We start from the raw sequence: 27659 nt of genomic DNA on the forward strand, positions 1-27659 counted from the left end.
AAACCTGGCGCTTTTCAGGCTCTAGCTCCGAGCCGGAGCTGAAAAGGCGCTGGTGTGAAAGGGGCAACAGTCACATGTTAGAAACTCCCTTTTTTAAGACACGTAAAAGCTTCCGACAAGCTTCATTGGGGTATTTACGTATGTCATGTCGTTGAACAACACGTGAGACTTTTGCGTGAATTAACTGCAGTCTTTAATTTCAGACAGCTACATAAAAAACACATTAGACAAAAATTGAGTTGTGACATAATACCAAGTTTGTCACCATTTGTATTTTTCTACTCAACCCCCCCGCCTGTTCCCGTTAAACGTGTGCATATGAAACACAAAGGAATCACCTTTCTGGCTTTGCAGAGCATGGTGTCGGCTATGAACTAGAGTTGCATTCCAGACGGGCTTATCCTGTTCTTTTCGCAGTTAGTGGCTCCTACAAAAATGCCCCCCCCACACACGAAGCACAGTGCACTAAGCTTTCAACTTAGGAAAGAACAGTGTTGGATTTCCCTCAAATGTCCAAGCTCAAAACAGGCATTCAAAGATTGCTCATAGTTAGTCCTAATACAAAATATATTGTGAAGCTAGCTCAGGTGTGATTGGAGCAAGGGAACAGGAAGTAGAGGGTAGGAAGGAGGGCTTTATTGTAAGTGATTCCTTTTCCTGGTTTTAATAGCTGAATTACAATAAAGTCATTCTCCAAATGAACAAGACCTCGCTATTAGGAAGTTGGAACGGAGCCATTGCCCCCCCCCCCCCCCCCCCCCCAATGATGGCAATGGCCCGATTTGCCATCAAGACTTTTGTTCCAAGTTATATATTTCAATTAATCCCGAAAAAATTACGTTGACACTAGGGATGCATACCGGTATCCGGTATTACCGAAATACCGGTTACTGGTGGCTACGGTATACCGTACCGAAATCAGATCCGGTTTCGTTACTTAAAAAAAAATAATATATATATATTTTTTCATTAATTTTAAAAGTGAGTCCGTGGCCGTGATGGCGGGTGTTATGAATTAGATTGCATAATCGTTTTTCTTCATATTTTATGTATTTTTCATTGTTTGTTCAATACTAGAAAGGTAAAAGTCCCACAAATGAACTGTGATGGGATTTGTTTTCTTTCACCAGTGAAGGTAAAAGTTGATTTTAAAGATGAGATTTGTTTGTTTGTGCAATGCCGAGATCTCATGACCATTATTCTATTATGTATTTGTTCTCTAGTCGAATCTCAGGTTTAACATTAATTATAACGGTGCTATAACGGTCTGTTTGCATTGACAAGATGTGCTATTCACACGGCACACCTGATGGCGGGTGTTATAAAAGATATTCCATAATCGGTTTTCTTCATATTTTTATGTATTTTTCATTGTTTGTTCAGTACTAAAAGGTCCAAGAAGTCCCACAATTGAATTTAATATTCATTTGACATGTTAACTATATCGTAAAGCGCTTCATCAGGAGTAATTGTGGGATGATACATTTTCAAAGTATCACGATATGTATCGGTTGAGTATCGGTATCGTTCAGTGGTATCGGTATCGGTATCGTAAAAAAGTCAACGATATGCATCCCTAGATGACACTAACTTTAGTTCAGCTTCTGTTTGTTTCAACATCAGTAAGGTTTAATACAACCGCAAGATGACTGGTTCTAGCTCAACACTGCTGACACACCTTTGCCGACAGAGAACAGAATGTTTTAATTCCTTGAATGATGTTTCTTCAAATAAGTAAACAGCAAGAGATGCTTTTCTGTGCGCTGTAGGCTGTCGTAGAAGAGTAGCAGACTACATTTTCAGATACTTTCGGTCTGCCACAAAACCTCAGCTTAATGGAGCAATAATCATTTAATAATAGTCAAAGGAAACTATTTCCTGATGATAATGTTTCCAATTCCAGTTAAGTTCCCTCTTAGTGCTATCTGGCCACATTAAGCACCTTACATTTCAATGAGCTAATATGTTGGCTTTGGCCTCTTGCCTTTTTTTCCTGTGACATGGGGATTTTGGCAGAGGGCAAAAAAGGCCTCACTTTTTTCTTTTACTTTCTTGCGAGGTGATGAAATCACTGGGACTCTTGATCTGTGGACTTTGCTGCATGTTCGCTCAGAAAATGTTTACAACACCATAATGGTAAATCCATAAAGGAAATTAACCATATATTTAAAAAATAAAGACTTAATCCTTTTAAATGTCAGCCCATGTAGGTTAATGTGCTAAAAAGTCAATGAATGAATAACCATGTAGATAGATTTTTAAGTTTAAGTTTCATTTAATAAAACTTTAAATCTTGCATGCTGTTTCACTCTCCCCATCAAAAGCCACTTTAATGCATAATGTATAGTACATTACACTTCCTGAAAAAAGCAACACACTTACGTTTCTACTGACTTTCCTGTCAGGTCAGATCAGATCATATCAAGCTCTTGAATATTTAACCCTTTCATTGAATGAATCCGTTTCTTTCTAAAAACTCTGTACTTATTTAATAGAAAGTAGACAACAGTGTTTCTGTTAGCCCATAATTTCCATAATTTAACCGGCAGAAACATACCTTTAAAGGGGACCTATCATGCAAAATGCACTTGTGTACGTCTTTTATACATGAATATGTGTCCCCGGTGTGTCAGGGAACCCACCAAGTGTCAGAAAACACAACCCTCTCTCTTTTCCTCCATACCCAAATCTCTAAAAACGTGGCTGCAATAGATCTGATTCAGACTGATACAGATTTTAAAATAGTCTGACATCAGTGACGAGGAGCTCCGCCTATATGGGCAACTCTCCACCTATCAGGGGAATGGGGGGTTGCCGTGGCAAGGTCACAGCATGGTAACATGACACTCGTGCCTCGCCCCCCTCCTTTGCAGGGGGGCGTGGTCAGCTGCAGCTCATTTGCCACAGAATCAGCCCTTGCAAAAACAGGGCTGGAATACAGCAAATAGAGTGGAATGACGCATGGCTAAAATGCATGATCTGTTTGGTATTTTGAACAAAAAACTTCACACACATGTTTTATATAGGTATGGCCCTAGAATATATGTGACCTGCTCTATCGAAATCAGTCGCATTGACCCGAAGACACATTTTGAGTTGTATACACTGCTGGAAAGAGGAGATTCCTAGCTTTCTAATGATATCAGGATTGTTTTTGTACTCCAAATATTAAGTGAAATATTTCACATTATATAATGACTGTCACCGAGTCATCATTTTGAGAAAAAGGCCATCAAAGTTTTCTCTTCTCTGGAATCCATCGATCTGATTGATTATTAGCGGAGCAAATGATCAAAATACTACAGGGGGAAGATATTTTCGTTTGGATTACTGGTCTGGGGGAAACTTGCGAGTGTGTGTGTATACGTGTGTGTGTTTGTGTAATTTTGTGTTTGTGTGTATTGTGTTTGTTTCCCGGGGAAAACCCTCACGAGAAACACCGGCTGTTGTTATGCCTGCTGTGACGTTAAATTACTCCGTTCTCCGCTTGTAATTATGCCGTGACAAGCTTCAAAGTTGTATTTATCATCTGAATTTGCCGAAACAAGTTTAATATTCTGAAAGCCAAGACTTTGTTAAATTGAAATCAGATGAAAACAAACTGTAACGGACCCTGCCGTGTTATTTATGATTACTATACGCGTACATTCATAATGTCAGCCGGAGGGGGGGCGGCGCTGCGGAAGAGCAGATTGCGAATGAGAGGTGCCTGTCTTTGTCCCTTTACAAGCTTCAAACATGTATTTATCGTGTGATTTTGGAAATAGCAGTTTCATATTCTGAAAGCCAAGACTTGTTTATTTAAAATCAAACAAAACACCCGAACCCCGAAAAAATAGTTTTTTACGCAAATCCACGTTTATTTTGAAATGAGCCGTTGCGACTTCCGACTGATTACCATAGAGCGGGTCACATATAATTCAAATATGGCATGATAGGTCCACTTTAACCAAAATGTGTTATTGATTTGTTTACAAAACGTTTTGTTTTATTTATTTATTCATCTATTAATTTATTAGATTATCTGTCAGAATTATATGGAAACCATTGCCTAAAATATGCTAAAGCCACTTTAATATTGGATGGAATGTTTTGATTTAGACCACAGTCATTTAAGGAGATATATATTTAAATTCAATGTATTCTTCAGCAGAGAAAGATGCACCAGAGCGTTTTGGTGGGTTTTATCTATTGCCAACAAATGCACATAATATATCCAGAAATAAAATCAACAATCGTTCATTCTCCACTTTCCCTATTTGTTTCTTGAGATTAGGGTTGCAAAGGGGCGGAAAATTCATGGGAAATTAAGCTGGGGAATTTTAGAAATATTAGATGCAAAATTAAACAAAAAAACTGACATTTCAACAGATTTTTTTTTTTTAGGTAGAACAAGTTTTAATTATTTTATTGAACAATTATTTGTTTAATTGAAGAACGAAAACAGGAATGTTGATTTAAATATTACTCATTCCCCCCAGCCCCACTCATTAAAAAATGAACAAAAATGCACCCCCATCCAAAAATCCCCACAAAGTCCCAGCTGGGCGTGTCTGAGGCTTGGCGATTTCTCGCGCCCAAGGCGACCAACAACCAATCAGGAATCTCCCGCCCGCCCCCCACCCGCCCCCGGCATACAATGCAAAAAAAAGCCCGCTACTTCTCCACTATTGCCAAAATGGATGCCGGTTTTGTAGCAAGGGTAGCGTTGGTTTATGCAATGTCTCGCAGGAGGCCACATATTGTGCGTCGCTGTTGGGTACATCCGATACTCAGAAAACGTCTGGAACGGGGGAATACCACGTTCTTGTCCAAGAGCTCCGCCTGGATGGTGTACTGTTTCAGCAGTACTTCAGGATGAGCAAAGACGTGTTCGACGAGTTGCTGGGGAAAGTCGGTCCACTGATTGCAAAGGCAGACACCCGTATGCGTTTGTCAATCGGACCCGCCGAGCGACTCGCCATCTGCCTACGGTACGTTTTGTGTATTTCTACTTCTTTAATATGACTCTGTATATAAAGAGAGAGAATGCATGCATGATGCAATGGATGAATGAAGTCTGTGATTTAGTTCAGATGAATGACATTAATTAAGATGGCTAGGTAAACACAGTATTGCTCCCCTGTGTGTGTGTGTGTGTGTGTGTGTGTGTGTGTGTGTGTGTGTGTGTGTGTGTGTGTGTGTGTGTGTGTGTGTGTGTGTGTGTGTGTGTGTGTGTGTGTGTGTGTGTGTGTGTGTGTGTGTGTGTGTGTGTGTGTGTGTGTGTGTGTGTGTGTGTGTGTGTGTGTGTGTGTGTGTGTGTGTGTGTGTGTGTGTGTGTGTGTGTGTGTGTGTGTGTGTGTGTGTGTGTGTGGTGTGTGTGTGTGTGTGTGTGTGTGTGTGTGTGTGTGTGTGTGTGTGTGTGTGTGTGTGTGGGTCTGTGTGTGTGGGTCTGTGTCTGTGGTCTGTGTGTTTGTGGTCTGTGTGTGTCTTTGGTGTGTGTGTGTGGGGGGGGGGATCTGTGTCTGCGTGGCGTATGACATTTTTTTAATTCATGTATATTATTTTTTTATCAGGTACCTGGCAACCGGTGACTCGTACAGGACCATAGCATTCAGCTATCGGGTCGGGCATACAACAGTGGCTGTCATCGTGAAGGAGGTTGCGGGTGCCATCTGGACCGCGCTGGTCGAGGAGACCATGCCGGTACCACAGACGGAGGACTGGAGAGCCATCGCTGCTGGGTTCCAGGAGCGCTGGAACTTTCCGAATTGCGTTGGTGCCATTGATGGGAAGCACGTGGTGATCCAGGCTCCGGCAAATTCTGGGTCCCTCTACTTTAACTACAAGTCCACCCACTCCTTGGTACTACTGGCTGTCGTGGATGCCCAGTACCTCTTCAGGGTAGTGGATGTCGGAGGTTTTGGAAGGAGCAGCGACGGTGGGAGCCTGCGGAATTCCGCTTTTGGAGAGGTCCTCCGAGGTGGCAGTCTGCAGCTACCACCTGACACCGTCATCCCAGGAGCAGAGCGGCTGGGCCTTCTTCCCCATGTGTTGGTTGGAGATGAGGCTTTTCCGCTGCTGGACAACCTGCTGCGTCCATTCCCTGGACGCCACCTCACCCGTGAAAGGAGGCTGTTCAATTACCGCCTCAGCCGGGCCAGGTTGGTTGTTGAATGTGCGTTTGGCATCCTCTCATCTCAGTGGAGAATGTTCCGGCGTGTCATCACCACCAGCCCGGAGGTAACAGAGTTGTGTGTGAAGGCCACCTGTGTGTTGCACAACTTCCTCCGCAGGAAGACAATAGGAAGGCCATCACGCACACCTGTCGTCCCTGTCGTCGCAGAGTCGAGTGATGAAGCTCCAACCCTGCGCGATGCACCTAGGATGGGCTCAAACAACGCAACACGCCGATCCATCCAACTGCGGGAGACCTTCTGCTCCTATTTGAATGAGGAGGGTGTAGTGTCATGGCAGCATAAAGTGGTGTAGGGTCACCATGGCTCCTCCAAACCAAAAGCTCTTTTAAGAGCTACCCATTTTCTTTAAAGAGCAAATATTCCAAATGAGCCATTTTAAAATCAAACATTCCTAATAAACATGTTTCTTGAATTGATATTATGATATGACTAACAACCTTTTTCTTTCAGCCCTGTTTTTACTGATAAACCACTCATAATTTCAATATGTTTTCACTGAACAATTACAGAAGAAAGCACATTATATATACCGACATACATGAAGCATCTGGTATGTTGCAACTGACAAACCACATGAACAAGTGAAGGCACAGTATAGCCATAATAACATACTTTAAATAATGTTTTATTTGGTAATGTTGTGAGTGAAGTGTGTGTGATGAGTGTAAAAAAATGTTATGTGGATCAGTATGTGTGAAAAAGTTATTAAATTAGAAATGTTTCCTGGTCCACGTCAAAAATTAGCTGGTGTATCCCGAGGCGGACTCTTTCCCTCTGTCCCCTTGTCATCAGCCTCATGGTGGGCAAGAGGCTCTTAAAAAACTGCAAGTCCTCGTCCTCCTCCACCACTGGTGGGGTTGGCTGGGCAATTGCTGGGCAATTGCTGGGCAATTGCTGGGTAATTGCTGGGTAATTGCTGACAGCAGACAGCAGACTTCTTTCGAACGGGGACATCTCCCTCTCCCTCCCCCGTGTTTTGCCCCGGACCTCAGCATTCTCCACCTGGCTGGCTGCTGCTGGCTGACTGGCGGGCTGACTGGTGGACTGGCTGGCTGGCTCACTCTCTACCTGGCTCTCTTCCTCTGCCACCAGGGTGGATGGGGGCAGGGTCTGCCGGGGGAAATTGCTGGATGTCTTACGGTCTATGATGAATGGGGTTAAAAACCCCATCACTGCCATGAAACGCCAGGTCTTGAACCCCCCTGCAGACCCTGCCCCGCTTCTTTTTGCCTCCTTCTCCATATTCTTCTCCTTGCGGAACCTGTCCCTCAGAGTCTTCCATCTCTTTTTGCACACATCCTCTAATAAAATGAAATGAAATAATAAAGTTAATAAATAATAAAGTTAATTTCTTGAATTTACTAAATTATTCCTCCATTTATGAATGCTATTGTTATGCTACATTCCATGCTGGCTAAATATACTGTCTATGCTTGATAGATGTGCATGTTATGCATGTTATGTTATATATTAAGGGTAATATTGGTATATTATACATATATATATATATATATATTAGTGCTGTCAAAATTATCGCGTTAACGGCGGTAATTAATTTTTTGAATTAATTGCGTTAAAATATTTAACGCATTTAACGCATGTGCAGAATGGCCCGCCCCATACGTGCCACCAGTGGCAGCGCCAGGGTATGGCTGGGGTAGGCTACACCCATACCAAGAAATGGCTTAGCCCCACCATGAAAAATGATGTCAAAGTAAGCAAACTAAAGTCTGCCAACTCGCGCGGAGTAAATTGCACAGACAGCAGTTAGTAAGATTGATTTCAGTAGCCACGGTTTTTAAAACTTTTGTCACGTAGTGATCGTCTTCTCAATAGAACATCTTTGATAACGGCGTCGTGTTGTTGCAGGAAGTCCCGACGGAGAATACTCTTGCTGTAGTACAGGGCAGAGCCATATAATAGTAATAATAATAATATGGCTCTGGTACAGGGGTGCACATAACTGGTACGCAGGTTATGTGCGTAATCTGAAATGCGTACCGTCACTTGTGTCACAAAGCGCATTTGCGTACCGACGTACTTGTGAAGCTTTTCCAGAAGGCGGTTAGATCACCGGACGACAGAGTCGGTCTCCGTGTGCACAGACAGGGCTGCTGTTAACGTCGGTCTGTGCCAAAACTACGCCAACCGGCTGCGGAGGGAGACTCCCCCCTTCACTGGAGAACTGCGCTAAAACAGCTGATCACAACGTTCACACACTGTGGTCACAAAGTACTCCACTAGCCCCCCCCCCCCCCCCCTCTGTCGACTTTCCTGAAGTACTCCCCCGTTGATAGAAATCAACACGTAATGAATTAAGACCCCACGGTTTGATGATTAATAGGTGTGTGGGTTGTCTTTCATTTTGACATGCAGAAAAATGTTATAATAAACATACATACTGTATGTTAATGGATATATCCGCCTGCTTTCATTTATCTTTCCATTCCCACAACAATATACATAAATAAATGGCATATTTTGGACATAGTTCGAATGGTGATTAATCATGATTAATTAATTTTTAAGCTGTGATTAATCTGATTACAATTTTTAATCGTTTGACAGCCCTAATATATATACATTATATATTATTGGTATATCAATATATTATTATATTAATATATTAAGATATACGATTATATATTATGCTTATACTTATTATATTATTTTTTTATTAATATATTAAGATATAAGATTATATATTATGCTTATACTTATATTATTATTATATTATATGTTATGCTACATTGCTAGCATAACATTTAATGTTAAAATGAAGTAAACTGGATATAAACTCCCCAAACAGTTGAAATCCTACCAGTTTCACCAACTGTCTCTGCCACCTCCCGCCATGCCTGGTTCCTCCGGTTTAGGTCCCGGTAGGTGAACAGAGTACAGTCATACAGGACTGGGACATTTGCCACGGCAATGATTAATTTATCCTCCATTTTATGACATATGGAAAATAGTCAAGACCTGCCGTATCAGCATACACGCGGTTTGATTGGCTAGCGCTTGTACTGCCAGATTTGCATACGCAGGATTTGATTGGCTGATGCCAAGCATCGAGCCTCAAAAGTTGAACATTGTTCAACTTTTGATGCCGATAGATGCTCGTGATGCTTGCAAAGCCATGCCATGCTCCCCACAATGCAGTTCGGCGAAGATTCAAAATCAACTACGTCACCCCATTCAAGTGAATGGGCGAAGCGTTGAAAGCATTTTTCGATGCCTGTAGTGTAGACGGGGCGTTAGGTTTGCCCGAATGCCAACCAGTTTTTCCACTCTCACATTAGTGAGCCTGTTGCGAACCTTTGTGTGGTCTCAATAGCCATGCAGTAAGCAGTGTGCTATGGCATGGATATTCAAGTGTACTTGAATGGCATCTGTTTGTTTTAGTCAAGATTATGCTAAAATATACTTTCCCCAACTATATTTAAATTCCCTATGAAGAGCCAACCTTCAATTTGGAAAATTCCCAGTTTATTCCCATAAATTCCATCTTTTAAAATTCCCGGAATTTTGCAACCCTACTTAGGATTGACTTCCTGAAACTATTTGAGGCTTAAGATACTCACCCGAAGTTCATTGCCCTATAGCATTCCAATGTCATGTGGCCTGCACCCTTAGCTTAGGCCGGTTTCACCAACTAAAGTAGTCACCAGATCTGTCATGCACCTTATTATTCAGGTCACATGACTTTGATGGTGACCTTGGGAAACCCCACCTTGTCAGTAGTAGTCTCATGTTGGCATGTTATGGATACCATAACATGCAGCAAGTAATCAGCAGCAAACCGCTTCAACACGTGTATTTCGGTTTATTCACGGCATTCATTTTGTTATTCTACAGTATTGTTGTTTTATAGTTATTTGTTAATGTATCCAACCCAATTTGTGTTCTTTGAAATTGAAAAGGATATTGTATTGTGTTTGTTACTTTCGTTGCAGTTGTATTTACAGTGTGAGAAAAAGTTTTTAGAGAGTACTTGTCCATGGACAAGTGAGTTTGGCAATTTACTTGTCCGAATACATTTTTCACTTGTCCAGATTGAATGGACAAAAATTGGGGCCACTGGAATCTTCTTCTTCGCCATCGTATTTTACATTTTCCCACATTTTTTACGACACCGCTAACGTAAGTGAGCGGTAAGATTTTACTGCATCACACATAGGGTTGGGTATCGTTTGGATTTTAACAATTCCGGTTATGCTTTTCGATTCCGGTTATTTTCGGTTCCGGTTCTTTGAGAGGGTAAAAATAAGTCCCATGACAAACTGGGAGAAAAATATATTTATGAAAACATTAAGTCAAATCTGTATTCCTATTTACAAATCACTTCACACTGTTACATTTCGTTATGGTTATTGAATAAAATTATATAAAAATAATCTGCATTGTTTAGTTAGTTCTAAGTGGTGCAGTTTGAGAATGTACAATTGGCCCAGTGTCCTCTGATGTTACATTGCAACCTGCCTGTGAGACAGAGTCCAACCACACATGTCCAACACATAGGCCTAATAATAATAATAATAATACATTAGATTTATAGGCTTAGCGCTTTTCTACAACTCAAAGACGCTTGCATGCTTACACATATCCTGCAATACACATGCTGCAGCTGCCCAGCTGCTTACTGTTTGTAAAAGTAAATAAATAGTATTTTCATTTCAATAATGTACTTTCTATACCCTGCTTCATAAACAATACTGACATCCCTGTGCTCCTCGGAGTCTGGGGGTCAGGGGATGTGAGGACAGCGCGAGGACACAGACAGGGAGGCTGCTTCACTTCATAAAGGAAATGGCGGTCAATATTAACAACACAAGAGCTAAAACGCTTAATAACTTTCATTACGTGTTAGAGAAAGAACATAAGAAAGTTTGACAAAGATGAGGCTGTTAAACGGGCAGCAGATCCGCTGTGTGTAGAAAGAGAGAGAGAGAGAGAGAGAGGGACGCTAAGCTGCAGCGATCAGATGATCCGGAGCATAGAGAGAGAGAGCTGCAGTCCGCGGGGCTCGGCCTCGCCTCCTGTCCTCACAACTCTTATTAGTCCCAGTACTGGACAATTGTTATTTGTTCTTACTCGGAACCGAGTTTTGCTTCCCAACCCTGCCACTGTTCTACACGTCGTTCTTATTATACATCCATGGTCCCGCCCACGTCGAACTGTACAGAAAGCGGCGAGATGCATTTCCTTAGGAATCGACAAGCAGAACCAAAACTAACATTTCTAAACGAACAATGGCGGACACGGACAATTTGCGAATGAGTTCTGCCTTTTGTAAACTGAATTTATCAATAATCTGTCAATAAATGAAGGCAAAAAAAGTCACTTATCCGCTGGACAAGTCAATTGAAAGATCTACTTGTCCGATATCGTAAATAACACGTCCCGGACGGTGGGACTTGTGCTTTTTAGCACACTGATATGTCTTAAGTGTAATTTGGCTTGGCTTCCTATTTTGTATGGACATGCTTTTATTTTGAAGGAGAGTTAGCGCTGTTGACAGGAAGTTGTTGTTGCTATGGAAACAACGTGACGGAGATTAACGGAGATAAGTCATATCTACATATAAAGACGGAGAAAGTAAACAATATTATGGTTAAGTGTTAGCACCCCCCGAAGAGGCACAAGCTCTTAGGTTGATATTGGAGATTTCAATAAATTCAATCAAAAACTAAAAGAAAAAAACCGAATATCCGAATAACGAAATTGAAACCCGAATAGTACTCCAACGAACGAATATTCGGATATTCGGGTACTGCCCTAGATTATAGTTTATTTATTCATCGTTTTGCAACAATTTAATTTATATTTTGCATCTCGGAGATGCACTGTGAATAAGATCTTGTTTGATGCATGATTTATAAAGTAGCAGGAATTTAGTAAAATATGAAAGCGAAAGCAGTGCTGTTTATTTAAATAGAAATGTGAAAGCACAAACAATGTAGTCCCTTCAAATAATGAATAACCGTAATAAATAGTGATTATCTCAATGCTGCTAAAAATAATCAAGAGATAGCAATACAAAATTCCAACCAAGCTTTTCATCACATTGTTTTCAAGTTGATATTTAACTAAGGATGACTTCAGTTTTATTAGCAGTTAATATAAACTGGCACTTACTTCTGGCTCCAATAATTGGTCCTGGACACAGCTTCTGTCAAAATGGCTGTAATAATTTCAACATCAAAGCCCCCCATTTGCATCCAAGCATCTGAATTGAACCATTATGTTGATGTCTCATTTTTCAAATTTAACATTCATGAGACATTAATGGAATTATGGGTTGTAAAACAAAGCTGGCATCACTTTTAATGAACTTTAATAACCTTTCATCACGCTCCCTTGATTTGCATCACAGTGTAGTGAGTGAGAATATTGTGCAAATGTGTTTGCACAGAGGTAACTATATGTCAGCTTCACTCATAGTTAGGGAAGCCTTCTTTCTTTTGCTTTTGTTTTCTTTTACATCCTAATTTCACTCTTCTTTCCTTGTTTCCTTTCTCTTTACTTCCTTCCTTTTTTTCATCTTTATCTTTAACATTTTCTTGGTCTAAACTTTCTACATTGTGTCCATTCCACTCTAAATATCTCCCCCTCCTGTCCTTCCATTCCCTAAAGTCTTTCCTCATGTCAGTGTGCTATATTTGTGGAGTTTGCCCTTACCCTGCTGACCCCAATTATCAGGTTAACCATTAACTTTCAGGTTTCACCTTGTAGGCCCTTTGCCCCCATTCTCGTCTACACCAACAGTGCTTTTTGGCCGCGTCAAAACATACAAGCCGCTGGCAGAAAAGAAAGACAGAGAAATGCGTGGTGGTGTAGTGGGAGGATAGGATTTGAGGTGTAAAGAAAAAGGAGCGTAGGGACTATCAATGAGTGTCCAAATTATTGGAGCAGCTAGAGTGTTAATCCAGAGGAAGGGAGGCAGTGGGAGTTATAGCTCGCGACCCTGGGGATTTTTTTCTGGAGGAGTGTTGACTTTAAGCTACCGTGTTTGGCTGCTGGGAAGAAAATGGAGGAAGCTCTCCCATAGTAGTTAAAGGTCAGTGGCAGAGGTAGAAGAAGTAGTCCGATCTTGTTGTTGGGTAAAAGAAGAAGCACCAGAGTTTACAAATACTCTGTAACAAGTACAATTTGTGCAATCAAGTAAAAGTACAAATAATTTGCATCAAAGTAAAAGTACTCAATAGGAAGTGTGGCCCATTTCAGAAAAATATATATGATATGTTTTGATTATAATTATTAATACATTACAGTGGTTATCAAAGCTGGTAAAGGTGCAGCTAGTTTGAATGATTTGGGCTGCATCTCACTTCGGTTAAATGAAATCCTTGCGTCCCTCACTTGCGTTGTTTCCACGAGAAGGAGGGAAATGTTTTAAGAGCAATGGGACGTCCTTTCCTCCGGAGCGTTACGTGAAGCGACATCCGTTTGTGATGACTCCACACAGCTGATCGTTTGACAGCAGCCAGCTCTGTCCCCGTTATTTTCACAAACACCCCCGCCACACATTTACTGACATAAACATTTGTATCATCTGTTGTAGACCCAAATAAATATAATAAAATAAGAACTAATTCTCAAAAAAGATAAACGTCATTCTTAAAATGTATAAACGTACAATAGTTTGATTAATATTGATTAGAGTGCACAATATAAAATAATTGAGAGAAGAAAAAGAGATATGGTATCTATCGGATAACATATCTCTTTTTCAAGTTAGATTAACATTCATTGGATTGCACACTTTGTTTGTTTGTGTGGATATGTAGCACATTAACATTTGAAATAGTACTTAATGACTGACTGTAAAACGAAAAAAGCGAAAATGAAAATGTTTCCAATAAATTGTTGTTCAGATATATCACATATTTGTAACTAAATGATACATTAATTGAAACAAAACACAGTATAAACTGAGGAGTGAGTCCCGTGAGTTTCATGTTTTCTTCACTCCGCTGGGAAACTTCTCTCATGTCAAGAAGCAACAGATCAGTGCATTCGCTGCATCGTCCAATCAGTGAGCGATACACAGTAATGGGGCCGGGCGAGTGTCTGAGGATTTCACCAGAGGATGGTCTGGCAGTTCCTCGATCCTCGGTCCTCCGTCACAAATAAGGCCACTGGGACGCTACTCAAGATGGCGCAGACAAATCAACTTCCGGTGATACCGAGACGGAGGAGCGAGGAAATGAGAAATAACCGAAGTGAGACGCAGCCTTTGTATACTGCAGGGTAGCTTTTGAATGTTACTCCAGGTGTAACAAGTCTTATTTAAGGGTTGATTACTGATATTTCACATAAGTAATCCAAATCTGCAAAATAACTTGGGTATTAAACAAATGTAGTGGAGTGAAAATACACAATATACCTCTGATTTGTAGTGGAGTAGAAGTACAATGAAGCAACAAATGAAAACACTCAAGTAAAGTACATAGTATTTCCTTTATATAAGATTTTATTCATCTTTTGTAATTCTATCTGCAAGTCTTTTTATTCCTTGGAGATTCTGTAGCTCATAGTTTTCTCACAGGGGTCATGTATGATTCATGACAGGATATGCCAGTATATTAATTACGTGTACTATAATGGACATGTTCTGCTCTGTTATGGTGTCTTCTATTTTTGTTTGAACCAGCATGCATTCTGTACAAAATAACGAAATTCACTTAAACCAAACCAGATGAGTAACCATACGATTAAAACAAAAATAGCAGTGGGTGGAAACGAAAATCCCCCAGAAAACTCTTCATTTAAATTGTTTGGACTTGAAACTGGTAATGCTGCAAGTTTATTCTTTCTCGATCTTTTTAGATTATTTTAAATGTAATAATGGATACTGCTTTATTGATAACATTTATTTTTGAAAGACATATCAGCCTTTTAGACGTGAATATTTTTTGAACAATAATCTATTTTTTGTCATTCTAAGTTAGCAGTTTTGACACCTTTCTGCTAATTTATTGGGATTTTCCTTCGCTTGTCAGTTTATTGGTACAATATTTGGCGCTTTTCACATTTGAGGGTTTTTATAGGGTCAAATAATAATACATTGATATAGGGCAGTGGTTCTCAAAGTGGGGGGCGTGCCACCCCAGGGGGGCGCAGAGGCATGACAGGGGGGGCGCGAGAGACCAGGAGGAAAAATGGTTATTAAAAATAAAATAAAAAATAATCATATTTTGAAAAGTTATTGATTCGAAAATAATATGATACAGTACTATGATGTCTGGGTCTCTTTGTTTCATTAATGTGTGTGTGTGTGTGTGTGTGTGTGTGTGTGTGTGTGTGTGTGTGTGTGTGTGTGTGTGTGTGTGTGTGTGTGTGTGTGTGTGTGTGTGTGTGTGTGTGTGTGTGTGTGTGTGTGTGTGTGTGTGTGTGTGTGTGTGTGTGTGTGTGTGTGTGTGTGTGTGTGTGTGTGTGTGTGTGTGTGTGTGTGTGTGTGTGTGTGACGAGCCATTTTGTGTGCGACGAGCCATTTTGTGTGCGTGCGCGAGCGAGAGAGCACCGGTACCGGAGATTGTTGTTGTTAGCTTCTGGTGCTAGTGAGCTACGCTAACGGATATAAGGAGTTTTTTTCAACAACAAGGTGGAGGAGAGTCCTCTCCTGTCAGACTGAGAGACTCAGTGAACTAAAGGACTCTCAGTGGGTCTCAAACGTTTTGGTCACGATTAATGTAAACAATTATTTCCGAGGCACACGTTTATATGATCATTATAGATATAAAAAAATAAGAGAATACATTAAAAACAGGTATGAAATAATATGACATTAAAAAAAGGGAGTGATTTGTAAAATATCCATAAAGAAATAGTAAATCTGTTTACAGTTCTGTTTCAAATGGGTGTTAAGAGATGTATCGATAGATCTCTTCATTTTGCTCTCAAAGTGCACCAGATTGATGCTTTTAACTTCAATATTTAAAAGTCTTCCCGGGGGAGCTTGCCCCCGGACCCCCCTATGTGAGGTCCACACACCACCTATACAATTAGCACTTACAAATACCCCTGCTTACACCTATATGCCGTGAGCTGATTATCGAGCCTTCATTGTAACAGTCGTGGGTACACTGTGTATATGCGTGGGGATTGTTGCAGTGGAAAATTCCACTGTAGCGACTGGTACATTAATGGGAAACCCTAAATGTTTGAGCACCCTCTATGAAATGTCAAGCTACCCCACAGCACCCCCAAAATAAATCTCTGGCGCCGCCACTGAGCCTGACTATTTGTGTTGGGGGGGCCCGACTTTTTTTTTTCTCCAAAGGGGGTGGCCTGACAGAAAAAGTTTGAGAACCACTGATATAGGGTTACATATAAATATACACTAGGGCTGTACCCAAATATCCGAATATTCGTTCGTTGGAGTACTATTCGGGTTTCAATTTAGTTATTCGGATATTCTTTTTTGAATTGATTGAAATCTCCAATATCAATTTAAGAGCTTGTGCCTCTTCGGGGGGGTTGTAACACTTAACCATCAACTTTATCGTTTACTTTCTCCGTCTTTATATGTAGATATTTATTTTCTCCGTTAATCTCCGTCACGTTGTTTCCATAGCAACAACAACTTCCTGTCAACAGCGTTAAATCTCCTTCAAAATAAAAGCATGTCCATACAAAATAGGAAGCCAAGCCAAATTACACTTAAGACATACACAACTGCAACGAAAGTAACAAACACAATGCAATATCCTTTTCAATTTCAAAGAACACAAATTGAGTTATTTACATTAACAAATAACTATAAAACAACAATACTGCAGAATAACAAAATGAATGCCGTGAATAAACCGACATACACATGTTGAAGCGGTTCGCTGCTGATTACTACGCACCCCCCTCCCCCCGTGCGGGCCGAATATCCGAATATTCGCTGCTGATTACTACCGAATATCCGGAGCCCGAAAAATTGTATTCGGGACAGCCCTAATATGCACATGCACAGACCACACAGAAACTTGTCCAACAGCTTCACTAGATGAATGTTCAGGCCTAAAAGAGGCTGTCGCTTTTTTTTGGTTGTTAACAGTCGGAGCAGCATCTCACAAGAACACAACTTATAATGTATCTTAATGTTATCCAAACATATTTAGCTTGGTGGTCATATTTCTATGTGATAGGTAGTTTGTCTGTGGAGGTAATGGGTAGCATTCTGGAAGATGTCTTTGACGGTTTTAACATGTAAAATGTATCCCCTTTAGTAATCGTTAGTAGTGCAGTGATGACAGCTTAGTAATTCCCATTGAATTTTGAAATGTGCAGAATATTAAATTAAGCTTCATGGAAAAAAAGCTTTGATACTAACACTTGTTGAAGCGTAAATGCAATCACCAGAAGTAAAAAGCAAACGTTGGGCTATAAACAAACTACATCACGATAGCATGACTTCACAACACCACCGCCACGCTAAAGGCGGCTAATGTTCGACGTGATGGCGTAACAAAGTCTTATTATTTTAGTTATTTATTTTAGGCATTAGACCAAAAACCCATTCAAATAACAATTGACTTACAGATGTAGCACCTCATTTCAGACAGTTTGAAACACGGGGTCTGCCCTCGCTCAAGGGAAAACCTCCAGCGTGACTTGAGACCGCCACCTTGATAAATAATAGTAATTATAATGAAGCCAGCTGCAATGGATCATTGATCCACCAGGGGGTGCAGTGGGGTTCCACACTGGAGCTCATGTGAAATAAACTCTGATACAGTACGGTAGATAGGCTACTACTGTATAGCGGATCTTTGTTAAGATCCATATGTCATGGATAGGATCATACTCTGTGCTAAATAAGAGACATGTAATCATTTAGGCTACAACACATCACCATGTTTTTATTTAACAAAATAATGTTGGTTAGTCCACAACTACTGTACAAAAAACATCAGGAAGCCCGCCGGCTCCAAAAACGAACGGGAGGAAATGCTCTCAATTTTTAATTCTAATTTAATCATCATCTTCACCACGATCATTTATGTTTATGTTGGCTGAATTTACATGAAAGCACTGGCAAATATGAATATACTGTAGTCAACTTCATTAAAACTTTATTAACATGCCTAAACTCAGTAATTCACTAAAAATATTTATATTTTAATGGAGCCTCGTCAGGCAGATCAGGATCCCGACGCGTAGTGGAGGGATCTTGATCCGGATGAAGGGTGTTATTTTCCCCATAAAGACCAAGTCGCTGCACATTATCCCGCTTATTACATGGCCACATTCTCAACAAAGTAACGACATGACTCCCAATATTAATTGAAATGCTTTTATGGATTTAGAAAATGTTTTTATTGATTTAAAAAATAGTTGTATGTATTGATTTAACACTAGAACCGCCAGAGGTCGCTGTATACCTAAAACCGCCAACGGGTAAAATGTACCCGCTATTGATTTTCAAGGTACAATGTTCTTTTATTTATCATACAGAACAGTGAGTTTTGATCACACAGGGATGAAACTTATACCAATATAATCTGTGGACTCTCAGCTCTTCATATGATATAGTTTGTGCAGATAGCATAAAGTATAACATATCGCTAAGAGTGCTGATTTAAACGCTTGGTGTGAGACTTGTGTTTTGTTTAGGTACAAATCTCTATCTCTCTATCTATCTATAACTATCTATCGATCTATCTGTAATGTTCTGTTCTATGGACATATAATTGTCTACATAAACAGACGACACGGACTACTTCACTCATTCCGAGTGTCCATCTTTAGTCAACTGGCACGTAACCTGCACACATGCATTACGTCCTCAACGTGAGCTCAGTCATCCAGTCATATTTATTCAGTTTGGATGTACGATTTTTGACTTTGTTTAGAGCAGTGATCTTCTCTTCCTCTCTGCAGCAGAGAGCTAAGCGCTGTCAGACCAGACCTAACCCTAACCCTGAAAAGTATTATCATTATCAAAATTAATCATTATGTTATTAGTAGTGGAGCACGATAATTATCGGCCCGATAATTATCGGTCCGATATTAGGAATTATGACGTCATCCCGATAAACCTGATAAAAGTATTAATAGCCCCGATAATATACAATATATTTTTTGGGTAAAAAAAAAGAAAAAAATACTGCGGTGTGGGTGGATTGGGATGAGGGGCGCTTGTTTTGCACTCGGCTCCTCCCGTTTTGCCAGTACTGTGGTATTAGTGGTTTAGGAAGAGGGGAGTTTGTCACAAATCCAGCGCTCCCTAACTCATGCCTGGCTGTAACGTAAATGGTGTGCGGCCGTGAAGCCAGGACAGTAAACAAACGTGTCGTCGGTAGTATGGGACTATTTCAAAGTTTCAGAGTTAGATAGTTCGCTTGCTATTTGTATTAACAAATGCAATGCAGAAGTTCCACGAGGAGGGAAAAAGGCAACGAGCTATAATACTTCCAACCTGATTAGTCACCTGAAACATCGCCATCGCTACGATGGTGTGTTAAAAGCGTACGAAGACGCCTGCGCTGCTAAACTAGTGGTGAATCCAAAGCCAGCTGCAAAGGCACCAGGGCTTTTACCTATCGACGAGGCTTTTTAAAAAGGCAAGAACTTTATTTGGGAAAATAAATATGGTCACTTTGAAGAGTCAAAACTGTTCTTGGCTTTGTTTTGTTCATAGTAGTAATGCTCATGTCATTTGCTCACTACTAGTCTTTTTGTTACCACCAGGTGTGCAAAAACTACAGGTACATTTAATATATATATATATTATTATCGGGTATCGGTCTTGAGAAGCAGGAAGTTATCGGTATCGGTATCGGTTTCAAAAACCAATATCGTGCATCCCTAGTTATTAGTATTAAATACATATATATATATATATAAGTATTTTTACAACTTGTATTTAGAAATACTCCATTGTAATTATTGATGCATACATGTGTTCATCCATTCAATGTGGCATCTGCTATAATTGGGTTCATGTATGATATTACTTAATAATACAATACATAATGCCGTACTTTTCGGACTATAAGCCGCTACTTTTTTCCCCATTTTTTTTGTACAGCTAACGGCCACTAGGGAACCTCCTAAATCTATGGATTTTACAGGTAAAATTAACCACCTTTAACCCTATGGGCTCTATGACCGGTCCGCGCCCGCCACCTTTAAGCGGCAGGCTCCAGCAGGAAAAGCTGGAGGCCGGAAAAGAGTGAGACAGGTAGCGCGCCTGTCACTACCCGATCTGCAGCTCTGCCGGATCTGCAGTGCGCATGTGCGAGATGGTCCACCATATTGGACAACGCCGGACGGCAACCCAAGTAGGACAACATTGACACAGTGGCTTTTGGCAAAGCTCAAAAGGAAAACTCGAGAGAGATGAGTTATTGTTATTACAACGTGACTTCACTATTATTTAACAACTCTTTTTATTGGGTTCTTTTATTTGGGGTTAAGTACATTGTCAACATAAGTGAGAAATGAATTTAACTTCTGTTAGACAGCTATATGCCATACATTTTTGCAAACATTCACAGTAAATATGTATTCAGTATGATAGCTGTCTAACAGAAGTTAAATCCATTTCTCACTTATTCTGACAATGTACTTAACCCCAAATAAAAGAACCCAATAAAAAGAGTTGTTAAATAATAGTGAAGTCACGTTATAATAACAATAACTCATCTCTCTCGAGTTTTATTTTTGAGCTTTGCCAAAAGCCACTGTGTCAATTTTGTCCTACTTGGGATGCCGTCCGGCGTTGTCCAATATGGTGGACCATCTCGCACATGCGCACTGCAGATCGGGCAGAGCTGCAGATCGGGTAGTGACAGCGCCAAAGTAAAAGTGGAACCGAGAGACAGAACGAGAGCAAGACAGACGGACAATTTAGCTGCTGCGGCTTTATAGTCCGAAAATTACGGTATATGATATGATAATTACATTTCAGTTTTATTAATTTCTTATTTCATAGAAACGTATCAAACATGTAGGCTAATTATAGAATGGTGATATACACAGTGATATATGTTAGGACTAACGTTTATAATAAATAGCCTAGCATTTATCCATATTCATAATAATATTTATATATTCAACAACAATTTTTAATGTAAAAGGTTCATAAAATAAAAACACAACACTGTCATTGCAAGTCACACTCAGTTGACTTTTATGTTCAACTGCTAAATTCGTTACTGATCAAAAAGGGCTTCTACCTAATTACCTTAAATAAACTCATTAATCACGTAAAATTATAAAATACGGCGAAAGTTATTAAAATATATGTGCTTCCATTTTTCATACTTTTGAAATATATTTGTATTAACTTTAAATCATCGTATCTCCGTGTTTACTGGGTATTTTTGCATGAAACAAAGACTGGCATATAGTTTCAAACCAGTACTTGTCCGGACTGTTGTTTTTATGCGGCACCGGCTTGAACAGGTCATGTGATCTGATCACGCCGGCATTATTCTTATCATTCTTTATGAGAGCAGTAGCCTAATGGTAAGGTAGTCTATCTAGCCTAATTACTTATTTATAAAGTGGAGACAAGGCAGAAATCCTACAATGAAGCGGGACAGTGTTCTCCGTGAGATCCAGAAACTAAACCTAAATTCTATTCAAATTCCAATTCTTGACGGGAAGAGCGGTGTAAATGGGTGGCAGATATGCATTTGAAAATAAATAGTAATCACACAGTTATCATACAATAGGCTTAAACAATTATAGCTCTACACCCCTGGCCGAAATGTCCTTAAAATGAAGTTCGACATTTTAATTAATGTCCTGCCAACACTGGCAGGACAGAAGGCGACATGCCCGTTCTAAGCCGTGTCCCTCACTCATCACATCCCAAGCTGCATCCCCAAAAAGTGTATTATGTTGTTACATCGTTTCAGATGTTATGTTTCAGTTGTGCTCTTGATAAGCCATTAAAACAGTAAAAACACGTTCAGTTTCTTTTTGCTTTTTGTGTCTCCTGTACACCAAAACATACCCATCACAGATGGGTATGTTTTACTGTATTCAGTAATCAGTAACTGATTACATTTACAAAGTAACCCTCCCAACCCTACACTACACATTTTTCTTGGATTTTTTACAGGGTTCGTACGGGTGCTTGAAATCCTTGAAAATGCTTGAAATTTGACGTGGTGTTTTCAAGGTTGCGAAAGTTCTTGCATTTTGGGAATGGTGCTTGAAATTGAGATAAAGTACTTGAAAATGTAAATGCTTTACTTTTACAATAAATTGCTGTCTGGCTGAATAGTTCGCTTTTTAGATTAAAAGAAAATAATTGCTTCGCTTCTACATAAAACAGCTCCACTGCGGTGTTCCCACGCTATGCGCGCGATCTGCAAGTGTTTGTGTTACGTGTGACCTGGACATTCTGATGAGAGTGATAGATGACTGTGTGCCTGGAGGTTGCAGTTTCAACGAGCGTTGGCTAGCAGAAGACAAATACAAGCCATGGCTAAGACGAGGGTCAAGCCCACGAGTAGCCTCCTGCAAAGTTTGCAAAAATAACGATGCGAGAGTCTGCGCCGACGAGCCACATGAAAGGTACGCCGTAGTAGAGCATTTTCGATTAGGCTAACATTGCATGTTAGGTTTGTTTAAGCTAACGTTAGCGAGCTGAATAGCAAACCCGATTGAGGGATAATAATAATTGCAGGGGACAATCATTTCAGAGGAGCGTACCTATGTTATGTGCGTTACAGTCGCCATCGTGTGGTGTTCAGAGGATGAAGCACTCACGGCATTTCGTGTTATAGTCACGAAATATAATCTATTGATTCGACACAGAGCGATTTTGAAAGCAATGTATGATAGTATGTTTCGTGCCTAAACCAAATGTGACTTGATCTATCGAAATCAGTTACTTTGACCCGAAGACACATTTTCGTTTGTATTACTGGTCTGGGGGAAGCTCGCGAGTGTGTGTGTGTATTTTTGCGTTTGTGTACCGGGGAAACATTCACAAGAAACACCGGCTGTTGTTATGCTTGCTGTGATGTTACATTAGTCCGTTCTCTGCTTGTAATTATGCCGAAGCTTCAAAGTTGTATTTATCATCTGAATTTGCCGAAACAAGTTTAATATTCTGAAAGCCAATACTTTGTTTATTTGAAAACAGATGAAAACAAACTGTCTTTTATATAAAATTGAAGTATTATACAAGTAAAACTACATTTGGCTTTAATCCCATGTAATTGTAGAATGAACACAGTCTTCCTTTGAAGATGTATAAGTCAGGTGTCTTGAGTAGTCAAAATTACCTACAAATCATTGTACACATTTGTAAATATTATTTTCCACTTGTTACCATTGTGAGTCTATTTTTATGCAGCTCTGCGTGATTGTGTGGCTACAATTCAGACTAATACACTTCCAGAGGTGGAATAAGTACAAGTACTCAGATCTTGTAGTGAATTTATAAGATCTTGTACTTAGTAAAAGTAGAAGTACCAGAGTGTAGGAATACTCTGTCACAGTAAAAGTCCTGCATTCAAAATGTTCCTCAAGTAAAAGTAGAAAAGTATTATCATCAAAATATAGTGAAAGTAGCAACAGTAAAAGTAGTCATTGTGCAGATTGGTCCATTTCAGAATGATATATATGATATGTTTTATAATGATTGATCATTAAAGTGTTCTCAAAGCTGGTAAAGGTGCTGCTAGTTTGAATGACTTTGTATACTGCAGGGTAGCTGGTGGATTTACTCCAGGTGGAACTAAAGTCTGATTTAACACTTGATTATATTTCACATCATTAATCCACATATGTAAAGTAACTAAAGTAGGGATGTCCCGATCACTTTTTTTTGCTCCCGATCCGATTCCGATCATTTGATTTTGACAATCTGCCGATACCGATTTTTCCCGATCCGATCTTTATGCAATGCATTAAGAGAAAAAAAAGGTAACAGATAACGGCTGGTCATCCAACGCGATGAATGCAGCTATCTTGGCTGTTATTTTTTTGGCCTTTTCACTGTTCTGGGGCAGTTTCTCTTTCCTTTTAAAAGTCTCTGAAAGTGTTGGTTGTTTCAGTGCCGTTACCTGAGTGGCCGCTGTGTACTCGTCATGTTGTTGTTGGTGTTTGTTTCTCAGGCGGCATATTAGATTGGTCGTGTTGAATTTAGCTCTGTTCTTTCCACCACGCGGAACCTCCGCCTTGCAAACATTGCATCTGGCTGTTACACTGCCTTCGCTTTCAATTTTATAATACTTCCAAACTCCTGACATTTTCTCTGTCCCGACTCCCGAGTCACCAGCTGAACGTAGCTTCTCGTTAGTTTACCGCTACTATTAGACACTGCGCCCACTCTGTTGCCAGATTTGAGAGAAATAAGCAACCAGGTCTATGAAAACAAGCCCAAAAGAAGCAACACATACATGATGTTGTGTAATTTTAAACCAAAACTAAGGCCTCAGGATGACTTTAAGACGTGAACATGGTCATTTTTGTTTTGTAACATTAAATAAAATAATAAAAATATTTTATAAAAAAAAAAAAAAAGAATCCCGATCCCCGATTTTTTTCTCCGGATTCCGATCTTTTGAAAATCACATGATCGGCTCCGAACCCCGATCACGTGATCGGATCGGGACATCTCTAAACTAAAGGTATTAAATACATGTAGTGGAGCAAAAGTACACCATTTACCTCTGACTTATGTTTACTGCCAACCTAAAAGTACCTCAAAAATAGTATTTGGTTGATTGTTTTATATTGGCTCAGACAGGTTATATGGGATGCCTAGTCTACGTACAGATCACTCATTTTGAAATATTAAACTTTGTTTTATTTTCTTGAATTTTTCATCCTCATGTACAATGCTATCACGAAACACACATTTGGTTGTTTATAGCATAAAGAACATCTGATTTAATGTGAGGTAGGGAAATAATCATTTGAGTACGTGATATGTAATTTACAACAGCTGTAAGATGCTTGAAAAGCTAGAAAATGCACCTTGAAAATGCTTGAAAAGTGCTTGAATTTGACTTTGGAAAAGGTGTAAGAACCCTGTTTTTAACACCATAGTCCCTAATATATTTGTAGAAAGGCAGGAAATTGAATTAAATCGGAAAAAGGTTTAATTGTGTTTCGTGTCCCCCCCCCCCCCACTTCTCAAACCAAAGTTTCACCCTTGGATTTTAAACATGGTTTTTTAAATGAAATCTGACGGCAGGCAGGCAGCTCTGATCACTTAATGATAAATGCGCCACACCTAATCACCGGCCATTCAGCCACAGCTTCCTCTATGCAAATCAAACTGTAGACGGTGTGAAAGCGCCTATTGTTTTAAATAATGGTCGGAATGTGAGCCAGAGAACTCTAAACAAAAACGTTCAATCAATAAAGTAACATCTTATCTTATCTTAATAATATCTTCATATTAATAATGAATCATACAGTATGTGTCCGAAAGGGAGCAGGAGGAAGCAAACAACAAAAACACATTACAAAAAATATACTGCATATTAAAGCAAACTATTGTAAAAGTATGAGCATAAAAAATAAAGAAGTGTAAACATTTACATTATAATTATGATTATTTCATATATAAAGACTATATATTATTGAATTACAAGATTAGATATACTTTATTTGATCTAAAATATTGATGTTTTTTCGTTATACTGTAGTAGCCTGTGAAAACCATAACAAATATGTGTTCAAATGCTCTTCACCAAAACACAACTGAAGTACTGAAAGTCCATGAAACTTGCCTTTCTGTATTTGTGAATGAAGCGCCATCTAATGGTTAAATCCTGAAATTGAAAATCTGGCAACGCCCTCTTGGAAAATAGTGGGAGGGCTTAACATTCCCAGCCGCTGGGATCCGTTGGGTCTTTGGCAGGAAGCTGTTGGCTGGAGTCTGTTCTAGAGTGCTACATCTGTATTAAACTGATTTCTTGGGTTTTAGGCAGGGCCGGACTAGGACAATAAGTCAGGCCGGGAATTATACACCCAACCAGGCCACTACCAGTTTTCTTTTGCGTCATTTTCCTGGATTTATTTGTCAATATTTACAGCGTTGCTGCCCATAGTGATAGTCATACACTTTAAAACTACCCCAGAATACTAATACTAATACTTTTTAAATGTTGGACTTAAATGCATCAATCTGGTGCACTTTGAGGGGGAAATAAAGAGACTACACCCATATGAAACATAACTGTACACATTTAAATAATCATAAAATCATAAGAACATGGCCATAACCAATAACATACCATATTCAATATGAAAAAACATTGAAACTTGTTTATTTATTTGTTTTTGGTTCATTTATAGTTAGTATGGCATAGTGTGTCTGGGCTCCTGAACCAGCCTCACCTGTCTCCCCCCTGCTCCTCTTTGAGGCAGCAGCAAAGACTAGTTTTAGCTCTCAACAAGTTTTTCAAGTTTATCTTACCTTTTTTCACCTAGTTAACTTTTTTTTGTATTATTATTCATGCATATTTTACTAATCACTCCCCCTTCAAATGGAAATATGTGTTTACATAAATGGTGACCAAACCATTTGAGACCCACAGAGAGAACTTAGACCAAGTTAACTATCTAAACACTCTAAAGTCCTTTACCTCACCTGAGCTGTAGTTATCAGTCTCTCAGTCTGACTGGAGAGGACTCTCCCCCCACCTTGTTGATAGATCCGTTAGCGCCGCTAGCTAGCACCAGATGCTAACAACAACAATACACGTAACCGGTAAGCGCGCTTTCTCTCTCGCTCGCACCACACCTACACACCCTCCCGAGCTTGAATGACACACAGAGACCAATCGAGCGCATTAGTGTATGATCTGTATGAAAGTGGCCATGTCGGCAGGCCACATCATGTAGACAGCCTCTGTGAGGCAGAGTCAGACCCACATTTGCGCAGCGTTGCGTTCACAATACATACATACAAACAAATCCTCAGGCCAGCAGGCCACTTAACAGGCCAGGCCATCGGGAAACCTCCCGGTCCTCCCGATGGTTAGTCCGGGCCTGGTTTTAGGTCTCATTCCTGCACCACTCTATACCAGCCTAGTGCCTTATAGAGTCAGATGAGAATGAAGGTTGGCCAGTGAACACAAGAAAGTAAAACACACTTTACTGCTATTAGAAAAATTGCAACTTGTGACCAATATTTGTAATAGATTTCAATAATCCCAATCATCTTTTTGACTCCACATTTTGACTCCACATGACACGATGCCCAGTCAATCAGCTGGTGTCCTTTTGCCCTTATTCACATTTTCTAGGTCAGCAATTGACAAGGATCTATTGATTGAGTGAGCCTCCACTCATCTGTGCATGCATACACAGAGAGGGATTTTTCCGTCAGTCTTGTCAAGTTATTGAATTTGGTTTGGAAATGTGTGTGAACATAAACTACAAACAAATAGCATAATGTGCAGGTAGATTTCTATCTGACTGTACGGCATTAAACCCTTCTGCGGTTGAACTTCTGCCAAGATCACTTTGCTTCTAATCACCAACAAACAAAAAGGAAAAGCACTG

The 27659-nt window shown here is 39.8% G+C and overlaps 2 protein-coding genes across 2 annotated transcripts in view; both read left to right on the plus strand.

The window, feature by feature from the left end:
* The window catches only part of LOC139434066 (uncharacterized), a 65155-nt gene extending 58820 nt beyond the window's left edge, over nt 1-6335 (plus strand). The window contains exons 2-4 of the mRNA XM_071203587.1: nt 4846-4973; nt 5556-6143; nt 6326-6335. Of these exons, the coding sequence (XP_071059688.1) occupies nt 4846-4973; nt 5556-6143; nt 6326-6335 (726 nt within the window). The remainder of the gene's footprint in view (nt 1-4845; nt 4974-5555; nt 6144-6325) is intronic.
* Nucleotides 1-27659, plus strand: part of LOC117450048 (vitamin D3 receptor A) — a 168374-nt gene that overhangs the window by 48609 nt on the left and 92106 nt on the right. The gene's annotated exons all lie outside the window — the stretch shown is intronic.

This window comes from Pseudochaenichthys georgianus, chromosome 7, assembly GCF_902827115.2.
Source record: "Pseudochaenichthys georgianus chromosome 7, fPseGeo1.2, whole genome shotgun sequence".
In the NCBI taxonomy this organism is placed as follows: Eukaryota; Metazoa; Chordata; class Actinopteri; order Perciformes; family Channichthyidae; genus Pseudochaenichthys; species Pseudochaenichthys georgianus.